At 36.4% G+C, this 22,284-nt stretch overlaps 2 protein-coding genes across 2 annotated transcripts in view; both read left to right on the top strand.

Moving 5' to 3' along the window:
- The window catches only part of LOC136032070 (dnaJ homolog subfamily C member 11-like), a 92,962-nt gene that overhangs the window by 25,010 nt on the left and 45,668 nt on the right, over nt 1-22,284 (top strand). Inside the window, exons 3-4 of the mRNA XM_065712193.1 lie at nt 16,740-16,872; nt 20,461-20,592. Of these exons, the coding sequence (XP_065568265.1) occupies nt 16,740-16,872; nt 20,461-20,592 (265 nt within the window). The remainder of the gene's footprint in view (nt 1-16,739; nt 16,873-20,460; nt 20,593-22,284) is intronic.
- Nucleotides 9,096-16,712, top strand: LOC136032071 (lysophosphatidylserine lipase ABHD12-like). The gene has a single exon (XM_065712194.1). It carries the CDS (start codon nt 10,232-10,234, stop codon nt 11,246-11,248), a length of 1,017 nt encoding a protein of 338 aa, XP_065568266.1. The 5' UTR covers nt 9,096-10,231; the 3' UTR covers nt 11,249-16,712.

The raw sequence follows: 22,284 nt of genomic DNA, 5'->3' as shown, positions 1-22,284 counted from the left end.
GTTTGACTTGAAGTCACTCTATAATCTATCATGTGTGTCTTTCGTTTTTCTTCAGTTACATGGTAAAGTTCCAGTGGCCCTCAGAACTAGTCCATCTGAACATTCTACATACAACCTTTGTAACTCTTATAGCATCCGAATTTCATTCAGTCCTTCAGTCCATTAGTTAGATCAAAATTTAAACCCCTGATTGCTTTTCATGCCGCCTTGTATCCTCTACCTGTGTCAGGTGAAAAAAATCACTCGTTTGGTCCCTTCAGAAAAATTGTAAAAACACCTTCAATTTCTGGATTTTTTTTTTCATGCCAACATGCAGTTGATGTCTCTGTGCCAAGTCAGAATTTTGAGGTATACTGTTTAATATGCAGGGCACCTCGTTCTGGCTCGGTTTTCGCCGAATAGTCAGTTGAGGGCGGCTGCATGTCATTTTACTTTTTAGTGTGTTACTTGTGGGGTTTTTTTATTGGGGGGGGGGATTTTTTACTCCTTTTCTGCGTTTTTTCTCTCTTTCTCCTTGCATTCTCGGTCTCACAGCCTCGCAGGAGTCAGGGAGTTTGATTATGTATTTGCTCTCTGTTTTAACTATTGATGGTTTATTCATATAAATAAATATCTGTCTATCTATGCATTCTAGAGCATTAGAGTTCGTATGTGGTGATGCAAAAACTCAACAGCGAGGTTATTCAATCAATACTCCCTGGATTCCCTTGGGTTTTGGAGAAGATCTTAGAAGTTTTATGACAAAAAGTAATCCTACAATGAACAATGATGAAATTGTGTGAGCCATAACTAGAAAATATAAGAGATAGTATCAAGCTTATATCCAGCAGTTTATTTCATAGACCCAATATATTTATTGAAATTGATTATTGGAAACCCTAATTTCAATAGCGGGACTTTGAATTTTAATCATTCACATATTAATGTGAAAACTTTACTTTACATACATATGATATGGTGTCTTCGACGACGAATCCAAGCTAGGCACACCGGATACTGGAATACAGCTATAGTTTTGAGTTTGGAGGAGGGATAAAAAGAATGCGTCGACAAGATCGTCCAGTACGCAGACAAATGCGGACAAACTAAAAAAAAAAACCAAAAAGAAAGAAAAACTAAAACCTAATAAAAAACTAAAAAAAACTAAAAACTGAAAAAGAAAAAAAACTAAAAAACTAAAAAGAAAAAAGAAAAAAAACTAAAAAAGCTAAAAAAAAGGTAAAAACCAAAAATAAAACTAAAAGACACAGGGACACAAATACAATGGCGCGTAACTAATATTGGTAGAGCGTTATGTTTCAGGTTGTAGGTCCGAGAGGTTCCAGTTTCGAACCCTGAATACAAAAGAAGAAAAAAAAACTAAAAAAGGTAAAAACTACAAAAAAACTAAAAAAAAGAAAGAAAAACTAAAAACGAAAAATTTATTTCATCATATACCAATTCAAAAACGAATGCATTCAAACCCGAAGTAGCTGAGTTGGTAACGCGTTATGTTCCAGGTTCTAGGTCTGAGAAACTACAAAAAAAAAACTAAAAAGAAAAAACTAAAAAAATAAAAAAAACTAAAAAAAGGTAAAAAACTAAAAAAAAACTAAAAAAGGTAAAAACTACAAAAAACTAAAAAGAAAAAAACTAATAAAAAAATAAAAAGAACTAAAAAAGAAAAAAAAAGAAAAAAAGGGAAAAAACTGAAAAATGAAGGAGAAAAACAAAACTAAAAAAATAAAAATAAAAATACAAAAAAACTAAAAAGGTAAAAACTACAAAAAAAATAAAAAGAAAAAGAAAAAAAACTAAAAAGACTACAAAAAGGTAAAAACCAAAAAAAAAAATAAAAAGGAAAAAAAAACAAAAATTTATTTCATCATATACCAATTCAAAAACGAATGTATATACAGACCGGGACAACGGGACACAAATGACGACCGGGACGCCGGGGGGCACAGAGGGAACAGGGAATGTTCGATTAGCAATCACCATCAACAAAGCTCAAGGGCAATCATTAGAATCATGAGGTATAACTAAAAAAAAAACTAAAAAAAGGTAAAAAACTAAAAACTAAAAAAAGACCAATTCAAAAACGAATGTATATACAGACCGGGACACGGGGAATATAAATGACGACCGGGACACTCAAACAGAAATTACAGACTGGGACACCGGGACACAAATGACGACCGGGACACAGGGAATATAAATGACGACCGGGACACAGGGACACAACTACAACGGGGACGCCGGGGGGCACAAGGGGATATATAAATGACGACGGCGACACAGGGAATGGTCGATTAGCAATCACCATCAACAAAGCTCAAGGGCAATCATTAGAATCATGAGGTATAGATCTGAATACGGATTGTTTTCCCATGGACCATTATATGTTGCATGTTCAAGAGTCGGTAAACCTCACAATCTATTTATATGCACACAGACAATGGGACAGCAAAGAATGTTGTATATTCGCAAGTTTTACGTAGTTAAAAACATATATATATATATATATATATATATATATATATATATATATATATATATATATATATATTTATGTATAATATATATATATAATATATATATATATATATATATATATATATATATATATATATATATATATATATATATGTATATATATATATATATATATATATATATATATATATATATATATATATATATATATATATATATATATTATACATAAATATATATATATATATATATATATATATATATATATATATATATATATATATATATATATATATATATATATATATATATATATATATATATATATATATACCCAGGTGGTACACAGGGACACAACAACAATGGCGCGTAACGACTTACGCGCGCGGGGGGGCTTGGGAGGGGGCGGAGCGCCCCCACCAACTAGGTGTTGGGATGGCCCGAAGCGCCCCCACCAACTAGGTGTTGGGATGGCCCGAAGCGCCACCCCAACAGCTAGTATATATATATATATATATATATATATATATATATATATATATATATATATATATATATATATATTATATATATATATATATATATATATATATATAATATATATATATATATATATATATATATATATATATATATATGTATACCTAGTTGGTGTACATACAACACCTAGTTGGTGGGGGCGCTTCGCGCCCCCCCCCAAGCCCCCCCGCGCGCGTAAGTCGTTACGCGCCATATTAGTTACGCGCCATATTAGTTACGCGCCATTGTAGTTGTGTCCCTGTGTCCCACCTGTGAATATAGATAGATTTATATATGTGTTTCAAACTACGTAAAAATTGCGAATATACAACATTCTTGGCTTTCCCATTGTCTGTCCATATACAAAGCCGTATGTACTAATAATGACGTCATATGCAAACGCTCTTTTTACAAACAAACAAACATGCATACACACAACTCGTTTTTATATAGATAGATAGATAGATAGATACAATACAAATTAACTACGTAAAACTTGTGAATATACAACAGTCTTCGCTGTCCCATTGTCTGTGCGTATAAATAGATTGTCAGGTTTACCGACCCTCAAAGATGCAACATACAATTGTACATTGGTAAAGCAATCTGTATTAAGATCTATACCGCATTTTTCTAGTGATTGCCCTTGAGCTTTGTTGATGGTGGTTGCAAATGCTAATCGAATTGGGAATTGCAATCTTTTAAATTGAAAAAGCAGATCCGTTGGAATCATGGGAATGCGAGGAATAAGAACAGCCTCACCCTCATAAGGCCCTGTCAAGATTGTGGCATCTATTAGGTTTTCCATTGTTTTTTTTTTACGGCAAGTCGCGTGCCATTGCAAAGCTTTGGTGGGTTGATATTTCTTAAAAGTATTATTGGTACGCCTATTTTTAGTTGTAGCAGGTGTGGTGGACACCCTGAAGGATCTATGGAATTTAAAAATTCAGATGGATAATTAACCGCTTCATTTGGTTCCGAAATACAAATTAACTGCGTAAAACTTGCGAATATACAACATTCTTCGCTGTCCAATTCTCGCTGCATATAAATAGATTGTCAGGTTTACCGACCCTCGAACATGCAGCGTACAATTGTCCCTGGGAAAAACAATCAGTATTAAGATCAATACCACATTTTTCTAATGATTGACCTTGAGCTTTGTTAATGGTGATTGCAAATGCTAATCGAATTGGGAATTGCAATCTTTTAAATTGAAAAGGCAGATCTGTTGGAATCATGGGAATGCGAGGAATAAGAACAGTCTCACCCTCAAAAGGCCCTGTCAGGATTGTGGCCTCTATTAGGTTTTCCATTGTTTTTTTTACGGCAAGTCGAGTGCCATTGCAAAGCTTTGGTGGGTTTATGTTACGTAACAATATTATTGGTACGCCTATTTTTAGTTGTAGCACGTGTGGTGGAAACCCTGAAAGATCTATGGAATTTAAAAATTCAGATGGATAATTAACCGCTTCATTTGGTTCCAAAACTGTGTCGACTGACTTGTAAAGGACTGCCTGGTCTTGAATCTTGGTCAAAACAATATTGTTGATTTCGTGGACGTCTATATTTTTGGGTGCGAGAATCGCTCTTTCACTTAGCCATTTATTATTTTTATAATTTTTTAGAATATTCGGAAATACTTTTTCAATCAATTCATTTTTGGACGTCACTAAATTACAGAAATCAGCAGGTAGTTGTATACGTCCTGAAATTGAGTCTACTGGGAGCTTTCCGTTTCCCATTGCCAGCAATTGATCTGAAAATGTTTGACCAGAGTCATCGTTTTGCAATCGGACACGCATATTTGTAGTTAATTTTAATGTTTTTACGTGTGCCCATAAATTAGAATTTTTCAGGCAAGCATTCATTTCGTCTGCAGGAGTTGATCTAGGTATTATAGGTAATGTTTGCCTGAAATCTCCCGCAAGCAATATTAAGGTGCTGCCAAAGGGTTTCGACTTCCCTCGCAAATCTTTCAAGCATTGATCCAGAGCCTCGAGCGATTTTTTTGTGTGCCATTGTGCACTCATCCCAAATAATAAGTTTGCATTGCTGCAATACTTTACCCATCCCAGATGATTTGGAAATATTGCACGTGGGAGTTTCTGTAGAATGCAAGTTCAGAGGCAATTTCAAAGCGGAATGAGCAGTTCTTCCACCAGGCAGCAATGTTGCGGCTATTCCGGACGACGCAATTGCCAACGCTATATCATTTTTAGATCGAATTGATGCCAGAATCAGTTTTATCACAAACGTTTTACCAGTACCTCCTGGCGCATCCAAAAAGAAAATTTCTCCAACGTTGTTATCGACACAATGCATTATCGTATCATAAATGTCTTTTTGTTCCGACGTTAACTTGGAAATGTTATTTTGTACATACGACAATAGATCACTCGTACTGTAACTTTGTTCACGATCCAATTCTACACATGTCGAAACAGCAGCGATACGGTTAGGTGAAGGCATTCCCAAACCCTGAAGAGGTTTGTTTGCCATACTTATGCAAAAATCTTCTATAACAACTAAAGTGTAGTTATAAATTTCTGGTGTAAAATCAAAAGTCATGTCTGACGTCTCTAACTGTTTTCGATGAAGTATATCTTCGGACATTTTTTACTTAAATTTTTCCCATAAATCTGTAGGAGCTGATGGAGAGCAAGTTGTTAAAATGATGCCAAACAATGCACGAATTTGACTTGGGGTTGACGTTTCGCACGCGTCATTGATGCAGTTATCCCAGTGTTGGTCATTCTCCAATAAATTCAGAGCTTGGCATGCACTACGGTAAGTGTCATGTATAGTACCATTTACAGTCCTCAAATACTCAAAGGATGTCGGACTGGGTACATTCACCAAAAGCAGGCGTAGAAAGAAGCATTCATGTTGATTGGGGTGAACGGTGTAGAGTCTTCCTATCGTGGTATCTTTGAAGATGGTAGGTTGGCCGTCGACTGACTTACCCTGTTTTCGACGTTCAAATACTTTATTTTTAGTATTCCACGTGTAATACGAAGGCACTTCAGTATACAGCAGTTTTTTTGCAAAAGAATCATTTTTGCAAAGCGAAAAAAAAGCTGTTAATGTTGTATCCGGTGGATTCAGGACTCTTTGTTGCACGTTGGTTTCCGTGAAATAAACACGTTGACCATTCTGTAAATGTACCGCTAAGTGAACAACAGCTGGACTACGTTCATGTATCGGAAATGAAAGAATTCGCCAAACAGCTTCATTACTGCTTATGTATCTTCCAGCCTGATATTCTACGATTTCATCGAAATCTTTGATTTCGGACTGCAAGCCAAAAACTGCCATGTCACTGCCTTTGTTGACGTATTTACATATGTATTTGATTGCCTTTACGGAGTTACAGTATTCAACGTTTATGTGTGCATTAAATGTTTTTGATAATAAAGGGGAATATGGAACAACCCACTGGTTATCTACTTCGATGGTGGTACCGTTACGCTTCTTTATTATTGCTGTTTTACCGCCATCTTCAGTAGATCTTCTTCTATATTGTGGGTAACCATCATTGCCAGTAATTGTTTTGGGTACTAAAAGTCGAGGATATTGCTTTGTGCACCTTCCTTTGGCCATGCATGGTGAATTTTCGTTCAGTGCACCGCAAGGTCCATGTATCATATTTTTTACAATAATATCATGTAACCCCTTATCGACATTTTTATCAGGTATTTCAGCGGAAATCACATCATCAATTTCGTTTGAAGTAATTTTTTTATGTAGCCAGATTAGTATATGTGCGTGTGGCAAACCTCGTTTTTGCCATTCCACTGAGTACATCCAGCATCGCACTGACCCAAACACTTCATGTTTTACAAGGTAGTTTATCAGTGATTTCAACTTTTGCCGGAAGACACGTGCCGTAATGTCATGCCTATGAACCGCCGATTGTCCTTGAAATAAAAGCTGCAGTATCTCGTCCCAAGATTGATTACATGTAAATGTAATAAATAAATCTGGACGACCATAGAGACGAACATACGCAATAGCATCTTGAGCATATTCATGCATATGACGGGGACTGCCAACATATGACGAAGGTAAAATTGTTAATCTTCCAACGTTTGTGGTATTACCGTCATTTATAACTGCATCTCGCAAATGAATGTATTGTTCAGAGCGGAGCTTGGTCTGATTCAGGCGGATATATAGCAAACGTTCTGATTCAATTTTAGCATACATATCAAACATAAATTGGTGAAACAATTCACGGCATTTTAAAATATAATTTTCTTCATCCTGCCGAATCATTAGTCTATAGGAATAATAATGCATTGCACTGCATTTCTTATTCATTTCTTTGTTAGTGGCTGGATTCATCAATTTAATATTAAAGTGATAGCCGTCGGCTCCATCCCAAAAAATGATAGGATATTGTAGGGCATCGTAGCATCGATGAGTTTCAGCAATTCTTAACAACTGAGCGTTTCGCTTATGTAGAATAATATCTCGAGGTAAAAACTGATCACCGACCATAACGATTGCCAGTTCGTCGATAGTCGGAGCATTGTATCTACGCACATGTTGGCCAGGAGGCGTTTTGTCAGCGGAAATAACAATTTTATGAGTATCAGTAGGCATCAAATCGATGGCTGTTTTGAACAGACGCACTAACTTATTATTTTCGTGGAAAAGGTGTTGCAATTGGGAAACGATTGTCCTTTCAACGTTGGGAGAAATTTCGCAACGTGCATTCAATTCAGAATTTCTATCACTGATGAAGTACAATTGTAAAAATTTATGATTCTCGCCTGAGAATGGTAGAAGGGACCCTGCTTTATGATAAATTTGCCCTTTTACTTTGAAAGTAGACATAAATTGATCTGGATTTTTGATTTGGGCTCCAAACGACGTCATTTGGAAACATGAGTTGTATTGTCTGATTTTTGACAAAAAACGCTTAGATTCTGACGTAGTTCCAGTAAGGAAAGTCTTCAATGGCTCTGGTGGTGCAGCCAATAGAGGAAGTTTAACTTTTCCTGAGGCGCAACACATTCCCATTGTTTCACCATTGAATTTCAAGGCCTTGCAATAGGGACAAATTTTAGACATTGTCCCGATTTGAACACATCTACTCAAGCTATAATCATCGACTGGGTTGTACCTGAATGCCAGGCGATAACTTTCAGATTGCTCTGATTCCTCGGCACGCTTTCTTTTCTTACTTTCTCTATCAGCAGCAAGCCTGTTTCCCTGCTGGTCTTTTGATTCCTCGGCACGCCTTCTTTTTTCACTTTCTCTTTTAGCAGCAAGTCTGCTTCTGCGTTGCTCTAGTAGTTCCTCGGCACGCCTTCTTTTTTCACTTTCTCTTTTAGCAGCAAGTCTGCTTCTGCGTTGCTCTGGTAGTTCCTCGGCATGCTTTCTGTTCTTTCTTTCTCTATCAGCCTCAAGCCTGTTTCCCTGCTGGTCTTTTGATTCCTCGGCACGCCTTCTTTTTTCACTTTCTCTTTTAGCAGCAAGTCTGCTTCTGCGTTGCTCTAGTAGTTCCTCGGCACGCCTTCTTTTTTCACTTTCTCTTTTAGCAGCAAGTCTGCTTCTGCGTTGCTCTAGTAGTTCCTCGGTACGCCTTCTTTTTTCACTTTCTCTTTTAGCAGCAAGTCTGCTTTCGCGTTGCTCTGGTTGTTCCTCGGCACGCTTTCTTTTCTGACTTTCTCTATCAGCAGCAAGTTTTTTGGCATAGACTCTTTGAGCATCTTCATCAGTCATTATAAACTTAAGCATTAATAGAATTCTACGCGAACATACGTCTTATATAACTTGAATGACGTCACGCCTTCAAAGCAAAAATGATGGCAACTAATTTCATGACGTCAGCCGAAACATGACGGCGAACATGTGTCTTATATAACTTGAATGACGTCACCTTCAAAGCAAAAATGATGGCAACTAATTTCATGACGTCAGCCGAAACATGACGTCACCTGATCCACACATCCACAGATCCACACACAGACAACTTATTTTTATATATATAGATATTTATATATATATATATATATATATATTATATATATATATATATATATATATATATATATATCGGCCGATAACCGATTTTTTTCCGATCTCCGATAATAACACTGACCTTCATATCGACCCAATAATATCTGTAGGCCGATATATCGGTCGGGACCTACTTAACAATAATCATCATTGTACATAAGCACGGACACTGCACAGTCTTTCTATCATAAACACAATAAAGAAGCTAAAGCAATGAAAACTTTCAAAACAGCAAATTGTCGAAGAAAATTGAGTTTGTAGGCTATATACAGAATTCCATGTTTTTCCAAGCAGGGACTCGAAACTTCTGATACAGGGCTGTTGGACATGCTTAATCTGGCAATATTAATTTCATCTGTATCGCCATCCTTTTTTGAGTGTGTTTTTCACCTTTTTCTAAAGTTATACAAACTTTTTTATGATGATATCTCTTGATGAATAACTTTGAACTTCTTGAATTTATAGTTTGAATCGCCAAGCTCAGGTTCTTCTGATGAACATATTGCAACCAAAATTTAATTTTATTTTATTTTGATTGTTGTTGGAGTGGGTCGCTCTTTACTTACAGTTAGCGATCACGAACTCTTTGACCTATCGAAAAGTTTGTATTGCAATGAAAGTTAAATAAGTTTTGAGTTAAGTAACCCAAGTCTTTCGTTCTTGTATGTACTTCGATGGGATTACTAATCTGTCGAAAACTCCTACGTCAAAATTGTAAACTAAAAACAAGCAAGTTACGTGGTTTTTTATCCACATCCAAGTCGCAGTTTGTCTTATGATGTCAACCATGTTTATTAAAATTACGTGAGATTTTTTTTAGGTACAAACGACCTGTCTTTTCTGGACATTCAAATTGTTTCCGGACCGGTTTCGGAAAGGTGACTAGAAAAGCTATAGAAAGTATTTGATGCTTTCAAACTATCCAAACTTGCTTTCGGATATTGTTGGTATTTTTATTGGTGACGTCATGTGGTTAAGACGTTTCTAAAATTATGTTTCTAACGTTTTCAACATTTGCATCGTAGTTTTAAAAATTGCATTTAAATTTGGGTTATATTCAGTAGTTTATTCTTGGAATTTTTTTTTATGGCAAAATATTTGACTACTTTTATGTAATAAATTTGCTTAGCGAATTCATTCTTGTGCTCTGGTACTATGATGCATTTTCTTAACTGTATGAGTGTTTTTGAAAAGGACAATAGAGACTATGTTGTATGTTTTGCCATTCCTAACTGGTTTCATATCTCTGTACATATCTCTCCCTCTTTTGGTAAGATTCTCTACAAAACTAACAAGGAAATTGGTCTTTCTGCCGTTCTTTAGGTGGCCACGACCAATAGACCTGTCTCATCATACTAAGCTTGGTCTGGAAGGGGCTTTATCATTGAGAATACCCACTCAAGGAGGAATGGAGGTAGGGGCTTGGTATGTTCCTCCAAAATCCATTTCTTCACAAGGTAAAGACCTACCTTTAAACTCAGGTCATCCGGTGTTTATTTATCTTCACGGTGCATCCGGCTCTCGCGCTAACATGGTCCGATTCAAACTATACTGGATTCTTCAAAACTTGGACTATCATATTGTTTCTTTTGATTATCGTGGCTACGCTGATAGTTCCACTGTAGACATCACAGAAGATACCGTTGTAGCAGATGCTCACTTTGTCGTTCGTTTTGTTGAAGAAAGGAAAGGCAATGCACCGTTGTTCATCTGGGGACATTCCCTCGGCACCGGTGTTGGGACTCGTTTAGCTGCAGAATTGTGCCAGGATAAGAGATGTCCCACGGGTCTCATTCTAGAATCTCCTTTCAATAGTCTGTCAGAGGCAGCTCGACACCATCCACTACTACTTCTGTATCGTTACATGCCCTTCTTTGAACATTTTTTTCTCCGTGGAGCTCACGATGCGGGCATAATATTTAACAGCGAAGCCCACATTGTTCAGGTAACATCACCCATTCTGATCTTGCATGCAGAGGACGATTTCGTAATTCCCTTTCAGTTAGGGAAAAAACTATCTGAACATGCTCGTCGAAGCAAAGCAGACCCTGACCTTTTAAAGCCAGAACTTGATCGCAAGGATTTCAGAAATCTGGAAAAAATCAATTTCAAGTTAATTGAAGCTGGCAGTAAATGCGGTCATTGTAAAATTTGCGCAGCTCCTGAATTCAGTGAGATAGTTAAAAATTTTGTGGATTTTGCTATTGGCCAAGACGTTCAGTAGTTTGGTATTGTGCAAGCTTCATTAATCAAGCTCTCTGATAACTGAAATTCATATCGGTCTGTCAAGTGAAATACAATCTTTTGCTTGTGCAAGAAAAAAAAATGCTACTCTATCAGCTTGAAGCCACCAGTTGCACTACAGTTAATTCATGTTCTGCTTGGCAATGCAGGGCCCTTGGATCGATCCACGCTGCAGCAAGTGTGGCCCATGGGTTTGCTGCTTGTCCCTATAAAAAAGGCCCCACAACTTAATTGTCGACTCGACGCCCCATGCGCCAGCAAAGGTTCTCAAGGATCTTTACCTTTATATGCTTGAAGTTGACATGAAACCTTTAAACGTTTCTTGAAAGCTTATGTCATTAAAAATGCATTCACTGACACTATTTTGTATGAAGTACAAAAACTTGTAAATCTATGCTTTTTATTATTTAAGTTCAACAATAACATTTAAAAAAATTAGCTGCTGCTATCTCCCCCTTTGAAAAATTCCTCCTCTCTCTTCAAAGATATTTTCTACCAATAGAATTGGCAAGTGTTCGTAATTCCCATGCCAACCATTAATCTTGTGCAATTGAATATGTTTTTGAATATCATCTGAATAACATGTAATGTTATATAGACACGATTGTGTAATGTCATTTAACGGATACCTGAAGCATATTAAGTGTTTCTCATTGTGCATAGTGTCGGTTTGTTTAATTAATATGGTGACCAATTTTATGCATAGTTTTCATTAGTCTATCCTGTTCTCTGTCACTCCTTTGGGATTGACTTGAAATTTCTGGAATAGTTAAGAGGACTTTGAATCTTTCTTCGATGGGGGGGGGGGGCTAAATATTTGTTCTTCAGTCCTCATGAATTTGTGCTATTGCCTGTTTTCTGATAGTCTAAAGCTACAACTATTTTTTTATTTTTTATTTTTCGTCAGGTTCCCATTCTATGGGTATGCATTTGTCCAATCACTTCAGTCATTTTTAACGAACCATTCTTTCACATGTAATTTGGCCTACACATAATGTAAAGGAATTCATCACATAAGTTTTTTCCAAACATAATGTAATATACCCCCCAAAAAAGAAAAAAAAAACTTTATGACTCTACTGCTCTTTAGGGGCCTCCCATAGGTCACTCGACGTGTCCCTAGGTGGCGATAGTAGAACGCTCTACATATGTGTGGGGTACCTTTCGTTGGAGGCACGGACAAAGGGGGACCTTGTCACTGGGGGTCCATAATTGAAACTGGGGCACCCCCGGGGTTATAAATACAGGAGGATGAGGAAGAAGGCCCCTCAACCGTGAACTCAACAGGGCCCACCGGCATGTCCACACACCCCATGAGTTACAAACCTTCTCCCAGTAATGGATGAAATTGCATGGTGACGCAGAACACTATCGTGAGAGGATCCTCTATTGGAGGAAAACTGCGGCAGGGCATAAGATCCAGATCTATACACAACTGCCTCTGCAAAGGGTTCCTTCGACTTGAGGAGTCCACTTGAGGAATGACACCCTCGAGAGAATTATTGCCTATTAAACGACACAGCATTCGCGTAGGATTCTGATTAATGGATTATTCATCTGGGCTTGGTCTGTTTTGACGGGAGTTTTCGGGCTGAAAAACCTCTTCCTCGCTAATTTATCTACTATGGGTTGCCTCCCCGTTGCAGCATAGTATTTGTAGGCGTAAATATATAGTAAGTTGGAGGTAATAGGCTTGGGATTGTCTGTACAGGATTTTGCCTCTTGTTGATAGAAGAGCATCGCCAATCGCTGGAGATCACGTTGTGACCAAGATGGGCCCAGAATTGCACAAAGCCTCCATTCATACCGGAGGTCCCATGGACTTCATGCTGTCCCGTTCTAAGCCAGCTTAAGCGCTTCGGTGTAGACCTAGGAAGATAAATTGATCTCCGTCCTGCACTGGTATCCCGGATCATTGCTTTTCCTGAGGCCTAAATAATGTCAATGATTTAAAGAACGTGAAAACTGGAACTTGGAATGTTAAGACGTTAAAAAATGACTATCGTATCGAAATTTTGACTGACGGATCAGACGATTCGAACTGGACTTATTAGGAGTTTCAAAAACTCATATCCCAGGGGTAGGAAGCATGAAATTAGGCGATGTAGAATTTTTTTTACTCAGGCAGGAAGGATGGGGTACATAGACATGGAGTAGGGCTCATGATGAATTAGGAAGTTGCGAAGTCTTGTATAGGCTGGGAAGGTATTAATATAGAATACTAATTGCTCATTTTCTGACTAAAGCTTAGGATATCAGTTATAGTAATATATGCCCCTGTTGAGCCGACTGACGGAGATACGAGTGACTCACAGGAATTTTACTTACAGTTACAGGAGCAAAGAGACAGGGTCCCAGGTAGAAATATGGTGTACTAGGAGGTTTTAACGCCCAGGTCGGTAGAAATAGGGATGGATGGTATCCTAGCCTAGATAAATTTGGCGTAGGAAAAGAAAATCAGTAGTAGTATCCCCTCTCTTCTTTTGGGCAGACACATAGCCACTACTACTTTCTTCCTTTAATGACTTAAGTTGAACGGTGACCTCATCAAGACGCAGATGTGTGTCATAGGGAATGTTTTCTAAGACGCAGGTGTCTGTTACAAAATAATTTCTTTTAAAAAACCTACGAAGTTTAAACGCCAGGGAAACACTTTAAAGGCTTCTTTACCCACCGGAATTTTTCTAACAGATGTTTTCTAATAGATGTAGGTGTCCTTTACATAACAGGGAGGGTTTATTTTGGTTGTTATGTAATAATGTTTGTTTACTTTTGCTTGTTACCTAATGCGGTTTGGGGTGTTATGTAATAGGGTTTATTAGAGTCCACTAGTTAAGAAGGAAATTTTTAAAGACGTTATTTCTTCAAAATATTTTTTTAAGATGTTTCAAGACATCCCAAGACATTTTTAAGACATCTCTCTTCAAGAAATTTCAAGACTTACCAAGATGTTTTATAAGACATTTTTCTTCAAGACGTTTTTTAAAGACATTTCAACATATCCCAAGACGTTTTCTAGGACATTTTTTCTTCAAGTGTTTTGCAGTAGGTTTTCTACATGATTTGGAATGTACTTAAATAAAAAAAAAAACGTTTTTTTTCAACTTAAAGCTTTTTATTCGAATTAAACCTTCCAATTCTGCATCAGGAGTCGTTCCGAATTGGGACAAAAAGTTAAATTTTAAAGTAAAGAGTTTCTTCAAAAATTACTTAAGTTCTTACGTAATAAGGGAATGTTTACCTATGTTAAGGATAACGTATTCACACGTGACTTGTTTCTTCAGGCCTTCGTGGCGATCCCCGCTTGTAACTGAGGAGGATGTACACGTGGGTGTTACGTTATGACGATGTGCACATCGGGTGTTACATAATGCTTTAAGAGGTTTATTTTTATTTCAATGTGTTTTTCTCAGGGAACCTTTGTATTCTAAATATTTAATATCCACATTAGGATTCGAAAGGGTCATATCCATCCAATGGAGCTGTGCCCTAGGCAGCTGGACTATGAAAACCTTTTTAATGGTTTTGGGAAATAAATTATACGAAATTAGCAATTTCACACGCGGACAATTCCTATGTCCCGCTTACTAGAACGATTAAGCTATTGATTACATGTTCCCATATGACTGCGATAACTGAAATTCATGGGGAAAATTGATTACTAGACAGTTCTTACATTTAATATGCACCTGCCTGTTAAGTAATGCTATAGAGGGTATTATCTGATTTCTATCAGAGATGAAATAAAAGTGAGAGTACCATTATGGTTAGAATATGCTACACCTTCATACATGATCAAAAGTTTTTCCTTTTCCTCTTTACTACACAGAATTTTACACATATATTAAGGATATTCTCGAATGAGCATACCTATTTGCATAGGCTACAAGATGCTTAAATTGCATTAGTGAAATATATTGAAGTTTAATCCTGGATCAGTAATTCTAAAGAATACTAACTTTTGTACATACAAATATTATTAATAAAAATAAATTGCCGAAGTATTACTAAAAAATAGAAAAAGTAGTTAAAACTCGACAATCGAAAAGCAAAACGTGAAAAAACTTGATATAGGGTAAAATATAAGCAAAAACTATTTCAGGTAAACTTGTTATTTCAGGTAAACTTAAGCAACATTAAGAGGTACTTCTAAGAGTTCTTAATGAAAATACATCGTTTCTTTGACTGAGTGCTAGGCATCACTCCCACTCAGTCGAAAAAATTCATTTAACATATCCCAGCTTAACTTAAGCTCTAGAAAGTGTTAGTCAAAGGAACTCATGCCACCATGACAATATGTGGCTGCCCCATGGCACCCCCGTGATACATATTATAACACCTAAGACATTTTTACAGAAATTTTCATGATAAAATCATACATTGAACCCAGTTTTTCATGTTTTTGCAAGCCAACCCTCCATGATGCATCATCTTAATTCCTGCAACCGTGTCATCCTATGCCCATCAAGTCTGTTTCACGAATCAATATCAAAATCAGTTTCACGAGGAGAAAAATCAATGTACAAGTGTCACGAAGAAAAAAGCAACATGCAACAAGTTTCACAAACACGAATCAGGAAGCAACAAGTTCCCCGAAAAAAATCAGCAAGCGACAAGTTCCATGAACAAAATCAGTTTCACATTGAGACAAAATCAGTGTAAAAGTTTCATGAAGAAAAACAAATCAACATGTAAGACGTTTCACGAACAAAAATTAGCACGCCAAAAGTTCTATGAACAAAAATTAGCACGCAACCAGTTCCATGAGCAAAAAACAGTTTCATGAGGAGAAAAATCAATGTACAATTTCCATGAAGAGAAAAATAAACATACAACATGTTTCACGAACAAAAATCAGCCCACAACAGGCTCCACGAACAATAATCAACACGCAACAAGTTCAATGGACAAAATCAGTTTCACGATGTTGGCCTCTGGCGGCTTGGCGCTCTGGTAAGTTGTTAGTAGTAGTAGTAGTAGATACTAAAACATGGTATTTTTAGGCCTTGGAATGGGAAGGAATCCTTTGGACTTGTATTGGAAGGATCCTTCCCCCGTGTGTGCAGGCAGTTCGATTGGGAATGGTTGATACTGTAGAAACAGCCTGTTTTCCAAACATATTGGTATACTTGTTAATTTGTGCTGTGAATATACAAGTAACGAAGTCTAGCTTTACTAGGTGTTTGCCAATTAGAAAGTTTGCGAGGTAGGTGTGAACTGATGTAATTTTGGCTTAAAAAAGAATATGTATATTTATATATAATGAGAGTCTTTGAGTTCAGGGATTCTTATTCGCTTTCAAGGTCACCTCCGATCACCTTTCTTGGGAAATTTTTTAAAGAGAAGCACGTAAAAATCTCTGCTCACTGGGGTAGGGGGATAGGTTAAGATTCACACATTCAACAATTTCCCCAATTGATCCTCTATTGAGATTGGCTTCTAATATCTGAAATTATCGGTTTATTTTGTAGTGCTAAGTGACTCACATAAGCGAGCAATTTATGACAATCTTGGCGTTAAGGGATTAGAAACTGAAGGATGGCAAGTGATTCAACGGACAAGAACCCCTCAAGAAATTCGAGAGGAATATGAAAGATTGGCACGGTTTGTTTTGTCTTGCTTTTTTATTCAGGCTATATATCATTATGTTTAAAAGTTACCTGTCACCTAGCCAATTCGTCGATTTCTGTGACAATTCTATACATTCCTAAATCTTGTCTTGCAGAAAAAGTTCTAGGCATTCTGGGTAGACGTTGTACATAGATGAAAAATGTTTCAATATAGTTTCCAGTTTTTTTTTTACCTTATAAACTCTTATGAAAAATCCATGATGATAATTAAGACAAGGTGAGTCAGATTTCAATTAGAAAAAATTACTATCGAGAGTAAAAATTCAAAATTTTTGCCTCTTGTCAGTCTTTTAATATCTAAGCAAAAAGGTCAAAATCAACACCTTATAAAGGAACCGAATGTCATTCAGCCAAAAGAGCCAAGTTCATTTGTCACTTTCACTTTTAAAACTGTTTTTCCTGCTAATCCCTCAAAGACGGATGTGAAACTTTGGGATTCCACTAAGACATTATGGACAGTTAATGCCAAACTAGGTGTCGTTCTGTTGCGATGGGAGATTTCTGCTGCTTTCTCATAAGAGAGTGCAGTAGTTAACTTAAAGCGAAGGAATAAACCTTAATTATGAAGAATTTTAGCACGTCAACAATAATCCTTTATGTACTGTTAATTCTTTTTGTATTCTTAATTACTAATTAAACATTCTAGTATTTGTTTTATCAAAATATTTGCATTTCTTTTTCAAGATATTTCTACCTTTCGTTTAACAAAATTTGTAAATACAACTAATAATTTAGCTACTTGCGGAGTACAGTAGCATCCCTAAAACTAGATGCGGTGTAAAGATTTGGTTTTGGTGATTGAATTGACTCAATTCAACACAATACATCAGCCAAATGGTGATACACCCCAATGGAGAGCAGAACTCGTAATTGTCGGGGGGGGGGCAACAAACATAGGAATTGAACAAATTAACGGGATAGAAATTAATTGAATAAAGATAAATAGACCACAAAACTTGAAAATGAAAGCCAAGAAGAAAAAAAAGAGAAAAAACTGAGGGGGAAATAAGCAATGCTGGGTAAGCAGTACACAGGAGGTTACCCCAATATGGGCAAATAAACAAAACAATAAAAATACCACTTAAAGGGCTTATGCTCCATCGTCAAAGCTTGTTGAATAATTTTTCTTTTTTCAACATATTCTCTGGTTATGTCCAAATGTCTCGGTTAAGATTTTTTCAATCAATCTGTATTTATTTCAGATTAACGGTATCTGATATCAAATTGAAAGTGTAGATCTTTTGGAATGATGGAGGAAGTCGGTACGCTCTAGAATGCCTTAAGAACCCAAAAGGGGAGCAGAATCAGCAGAGACCTCTCATCGAAATAGTTACCGGGCTTTTATATATTAAAATACCAGTCATTTTAATTTGGTTATACTTTCCTTTAAATTCCATAACAACTTTGAACCCATATTTACAACATATTTTCAGAGGTTCGAAATGGTTAGGTTGTGGTATTAGGTTAGCTGCCGCACGTAACATTGCTAGGGTTTTCCTCGATAACACCTTTTAAGACCTACTATACTCAATGATTTTCACAATGAATAGAAGAGAGGTAAACATTCTGTTTACCCTTAAACTGTAGGTATTTTATGAATACGAATCAAACAGTTCGTGCTATCGAACTGCAATAAGGAGCGACCCGGTTCAATAGTAACCGAAACTCTAAAAAAGGGAATTTTTATGACAATAGTTACATCAAAAGAATCGCATTTTAATGCTGAATTTAAATATATAAGTTTCATAAAATTTAGACTTGCCCATCAAAAGTTACGAGCCTGAGAAAATTTGCCTTATTTTAGAAAATAAGGGGAAAGACCCCTTAAAATTCATAGAATCTTAACGAAAATCTCACCATCAGATTTATCAGAGAACCCTACAGTAGAAGTTTCAGGCTCCTACCTACAAACATGTGGAATTTTGCATTTTTTGCCACAAGACAGATCACCAATGCGTGTTTATTTGTTTTTTTTTTTTTTCTTTTTTCCCCCAGGGGTGATCGTACCGATCCAGTGGCCCTAGAATGTCGTGAGAGGGCTCATTCTAACGGAAATTAAAAGTTCTAGTGCCCTTTTTAAGTGACTAAAAATTGGAGGGCATGTAGGCCCCCTCCCACGCTCATTTTTTCCCAAAGTCACCGGATCAAAATTCTAAGATAGCTATTTTATTCAGCATAGTCGAAAAACCTAATAAATATGTTTTAGGGACGGCTTACTCCCCTACAGTCCCCGTGGGAGGGGCTGCAAGTTACAAACTTTGACCAGTGTTTACACATAGTAATCGTTATTGGGAAGTGTACAGACGCCTTCAGGGGGATTTTATTGTTGGAGGGAGGGGTTGAGGGGAGGGGGTTATGCATTGGGATCTTTCCATGGAGGAATTTGTTATGTGGGAAAAAATTTCCATAAAGGGGGGGGGGCAGGATTTTTTAGTATTTTTTAAAGAACAATTAAAAAATAAATACGAAATTTTTTTTTCAACTGAAAGTAAAGAGCACCATTAAAACTTAAAGCGAACAGAAATTATTGTGCATATGAGGGGTTCACCTCCTTGTAATACCTCACTCTTTACGCTAAGCTAATTTTATTAATTTCAACTATTTATTCTACGGCCTTTGCGATTCAGGGGTCATTCTTAAGGAATTGGGACAAAATTTAAACTTTAGTGTAACGAGCGAGGTATTGACGAGGGGGTGAACCCCCTCATATACGTAATAAAAACATACGAATATAGAAGTTCGTTACGTAAGTTAGTTCGTAAGTTGTGTATATTTTTTACTAATAAAAACTTTCGTAAAAAATTTAAAGTTTTAGTTGCCTTTTTAAGTAACCCAAAAGTTGGAGGGCAACAAGGCCTCCTCCTCCCCCACTTCTTTTTTCTCAAAATCGTCCGATCAAAACTATGAGAAAGCCATTTAGTCATAAAAATAAATTAATCTGCAAATTTTTTTTAATTATTCATATGCGGTGAGCCAAAATTAAAACGTGCATAATTTCAAAAACGTTCAGAACTTAAATAAAAAAAAAAAAAATTTTAACTGAAAGTAAGGAGCAAGATTAAAACTTAAAACGATCAGAAATTACTCCGTATATAAAAGGAGCTGTTCCCTCCTCAACGCCTCACTCTTTACGCTAAATTATTTTACTGTTTTAAAAAGTAGATTTGAGAGAAAGAGTCAAACTCTTGCGTAAAGAGCGGGACGCCGCGGATGGAACAGCCCCTTTCATATACGGAGTAATTTCTGTTCGTTCTAAGTTTTAATCTGGCTCCTTACTTTCAGTTAAAAAAAAAACTTGTTTTATTTTATTTAATCGTTCTAGAAACTGTTGCAAATGCACAGTAGCTAATTGCGTAGTATGCTAAAGAGGTGCAAAATAGAAGAATTCTTATCAAGAATCTAGCAATCTACCTGTTCAACCAAAACAGTTGATCCATTTCCATTTTCTATAATCAGAGTTTGAAAGAAGGTTTTAGGAGTGTGCATAAAATTTTTTTCCTGAAAATTTTTTTCTAAAATTTTTTTCTTACTGCTTATTTGTTTTTTTTTTTTTGTCCCTTAGAGAAGAAGAGGAAAGGAAACGTCAACAGCGCACAAATCCAAAAGGAAGTGTTACAGTTAATGTAAATGCCACAAGTTTGTTTCCAGTAACGAGTTTTTATGAAGATGATGATGGGATCTACGAATATTACGAGTATGTGAATTTTTCTTTTAATTCTTGCCATGTATATTGATTATATAATCTTTCATTTTACGACTAAAAAGTTTAGGGTATCAGTTATAGTAGTATATGCCCCCATTGAACCAACTGATGGAGATACTAGTGACTCAGATGAATTTTACTTACAGTTACAGGAGCAAATAGACAGGGTACCAGGTAGAAATATGGTGTTTTTGCTAGGAGATTTTAATGCCCAGGTTGGTAGAAATAGGGATAGATGGTATCCTAGCCTAGGTAAATTTGGTGTAGGAAAAGAAAACAGTAATGGCTATAGGCTTTTGCAATTTTGTAGGTATAACAACTTAGTTATAACCAATACGGTGTTTGGTCACAAAATGGCCCATAAGTTGACATGGTATTCACGTGATGGTAAGACAGCAAACCTTATTGATTATGTTATTGTAAACAGAAGACTAGCAGGATCAATACTAGATACTAGGGTGTACAGGAGTGCCGTTATTGATGTTAAAAGTAAAGATCACCATCTAGTAGTGTCTAAGGTTAATTTAAAGCTGAAATTTCGGAAGGGTACCTCCCTCCCGGAAAGTTATGATGTTGGTAGACTTCAGGATGAAAATTTGAGAAAAAAATTCCAGGAACAGCTGAGTACTAAACTTGAGGGTTTAAAATATGACAATGAGGAAGATGGATGGAATAATTTCAGAAAAACAATTTGTGAAGTTGCTGATGGTGTCCTAGGGAAGAGTGCTAAGACTGCAACTAGGAATATTAGTGAAAAAGCTTTAGGTTTAATAGAGAGTAGAAGGGGTTTGTATAAGAATTATCTGAGTGATAGGTCGTATGAAAACAAAAGGAATGTAAAGAAAGTGGAGAAAGCATTAAAATATGAACTAAGGAGATGTGAAGTGGAGGCGATGGATAAAATTGCTGAGGATCTGGAAGATGCAGCTAGAGGGCATAATAGTAAAATATTATACTGGCATGTTAATAAATTGAAAGGGAGTAGCCAATCCGGACTAGTCCCAGTTAAAGATAGAAATGGGGCCACAATTAGTGATAAGGAAAAAGTTAAAGAAAGATGGGTGGAACATTTTGAGAGTGTGCTAAACCGAGATACAGTTGCAGGAAAAGATATAGATGAAAATGAAAAAGTTTGTGATGCCTTGGGTGTGAAGGAAGATCTGTTTAGTGAGGAAGAATTAGCGACAGTACTAAAAGGATTAAAAAAAATAAGGCCCCAGGTGCTGATAGTATGATTAATGAGTTTCTTAAATATGGTGGCTATGAGGTTAGGAATAAGCTACTGAAGATTATGAACATGATTTTTGAAAAAGGGGAAGCACCCAATGATTTTAGGAAAACCTTAATTAAACCACTGTATAAGAAAGGTGACAAGAGTGAGTGTCGTAATTATCGAGGCATTAGTTTGGTCTCTGTAGGTAGCAAATTACTGAGTAATATGATACTTTTTAGACTGAGACATGCTGTAGACAAAGTTTTAAGGGAAGAACAATGCGGTTTTAGAAAAGGTAGAGGATGTGTCGACCATGTTTTCACTCTTAGGTTAATAATTGAGAAGTCCCTTCGTTGTCAAACACCTTTGGTCCTTAGTTTTATCGATTATGAGCAAGCTTTCGATTCTGTTGATAGAACAGCGTTAACAAAGGTCTTATCGTTATATGGTATACCAGAAAAATACATTAA

Source organism: Artemia franciscana, chromosome 10, assembly GCF_032884065.1.
Source record: "Artemia franciscana chromosome 10, ASM3288406v1, whole genome shotgun sequence".
Lineage (NCBI taxonomy): Eukaryota > Metazoa > Arthropoda > Branchiopoda > Anostraca > Artemiidae > Artemia > Artemia franciscana.
Note: the sequence above shows the minus strand (reverse complement) of the source record. Positions and strands in the feature narration are given on the sequence as shown.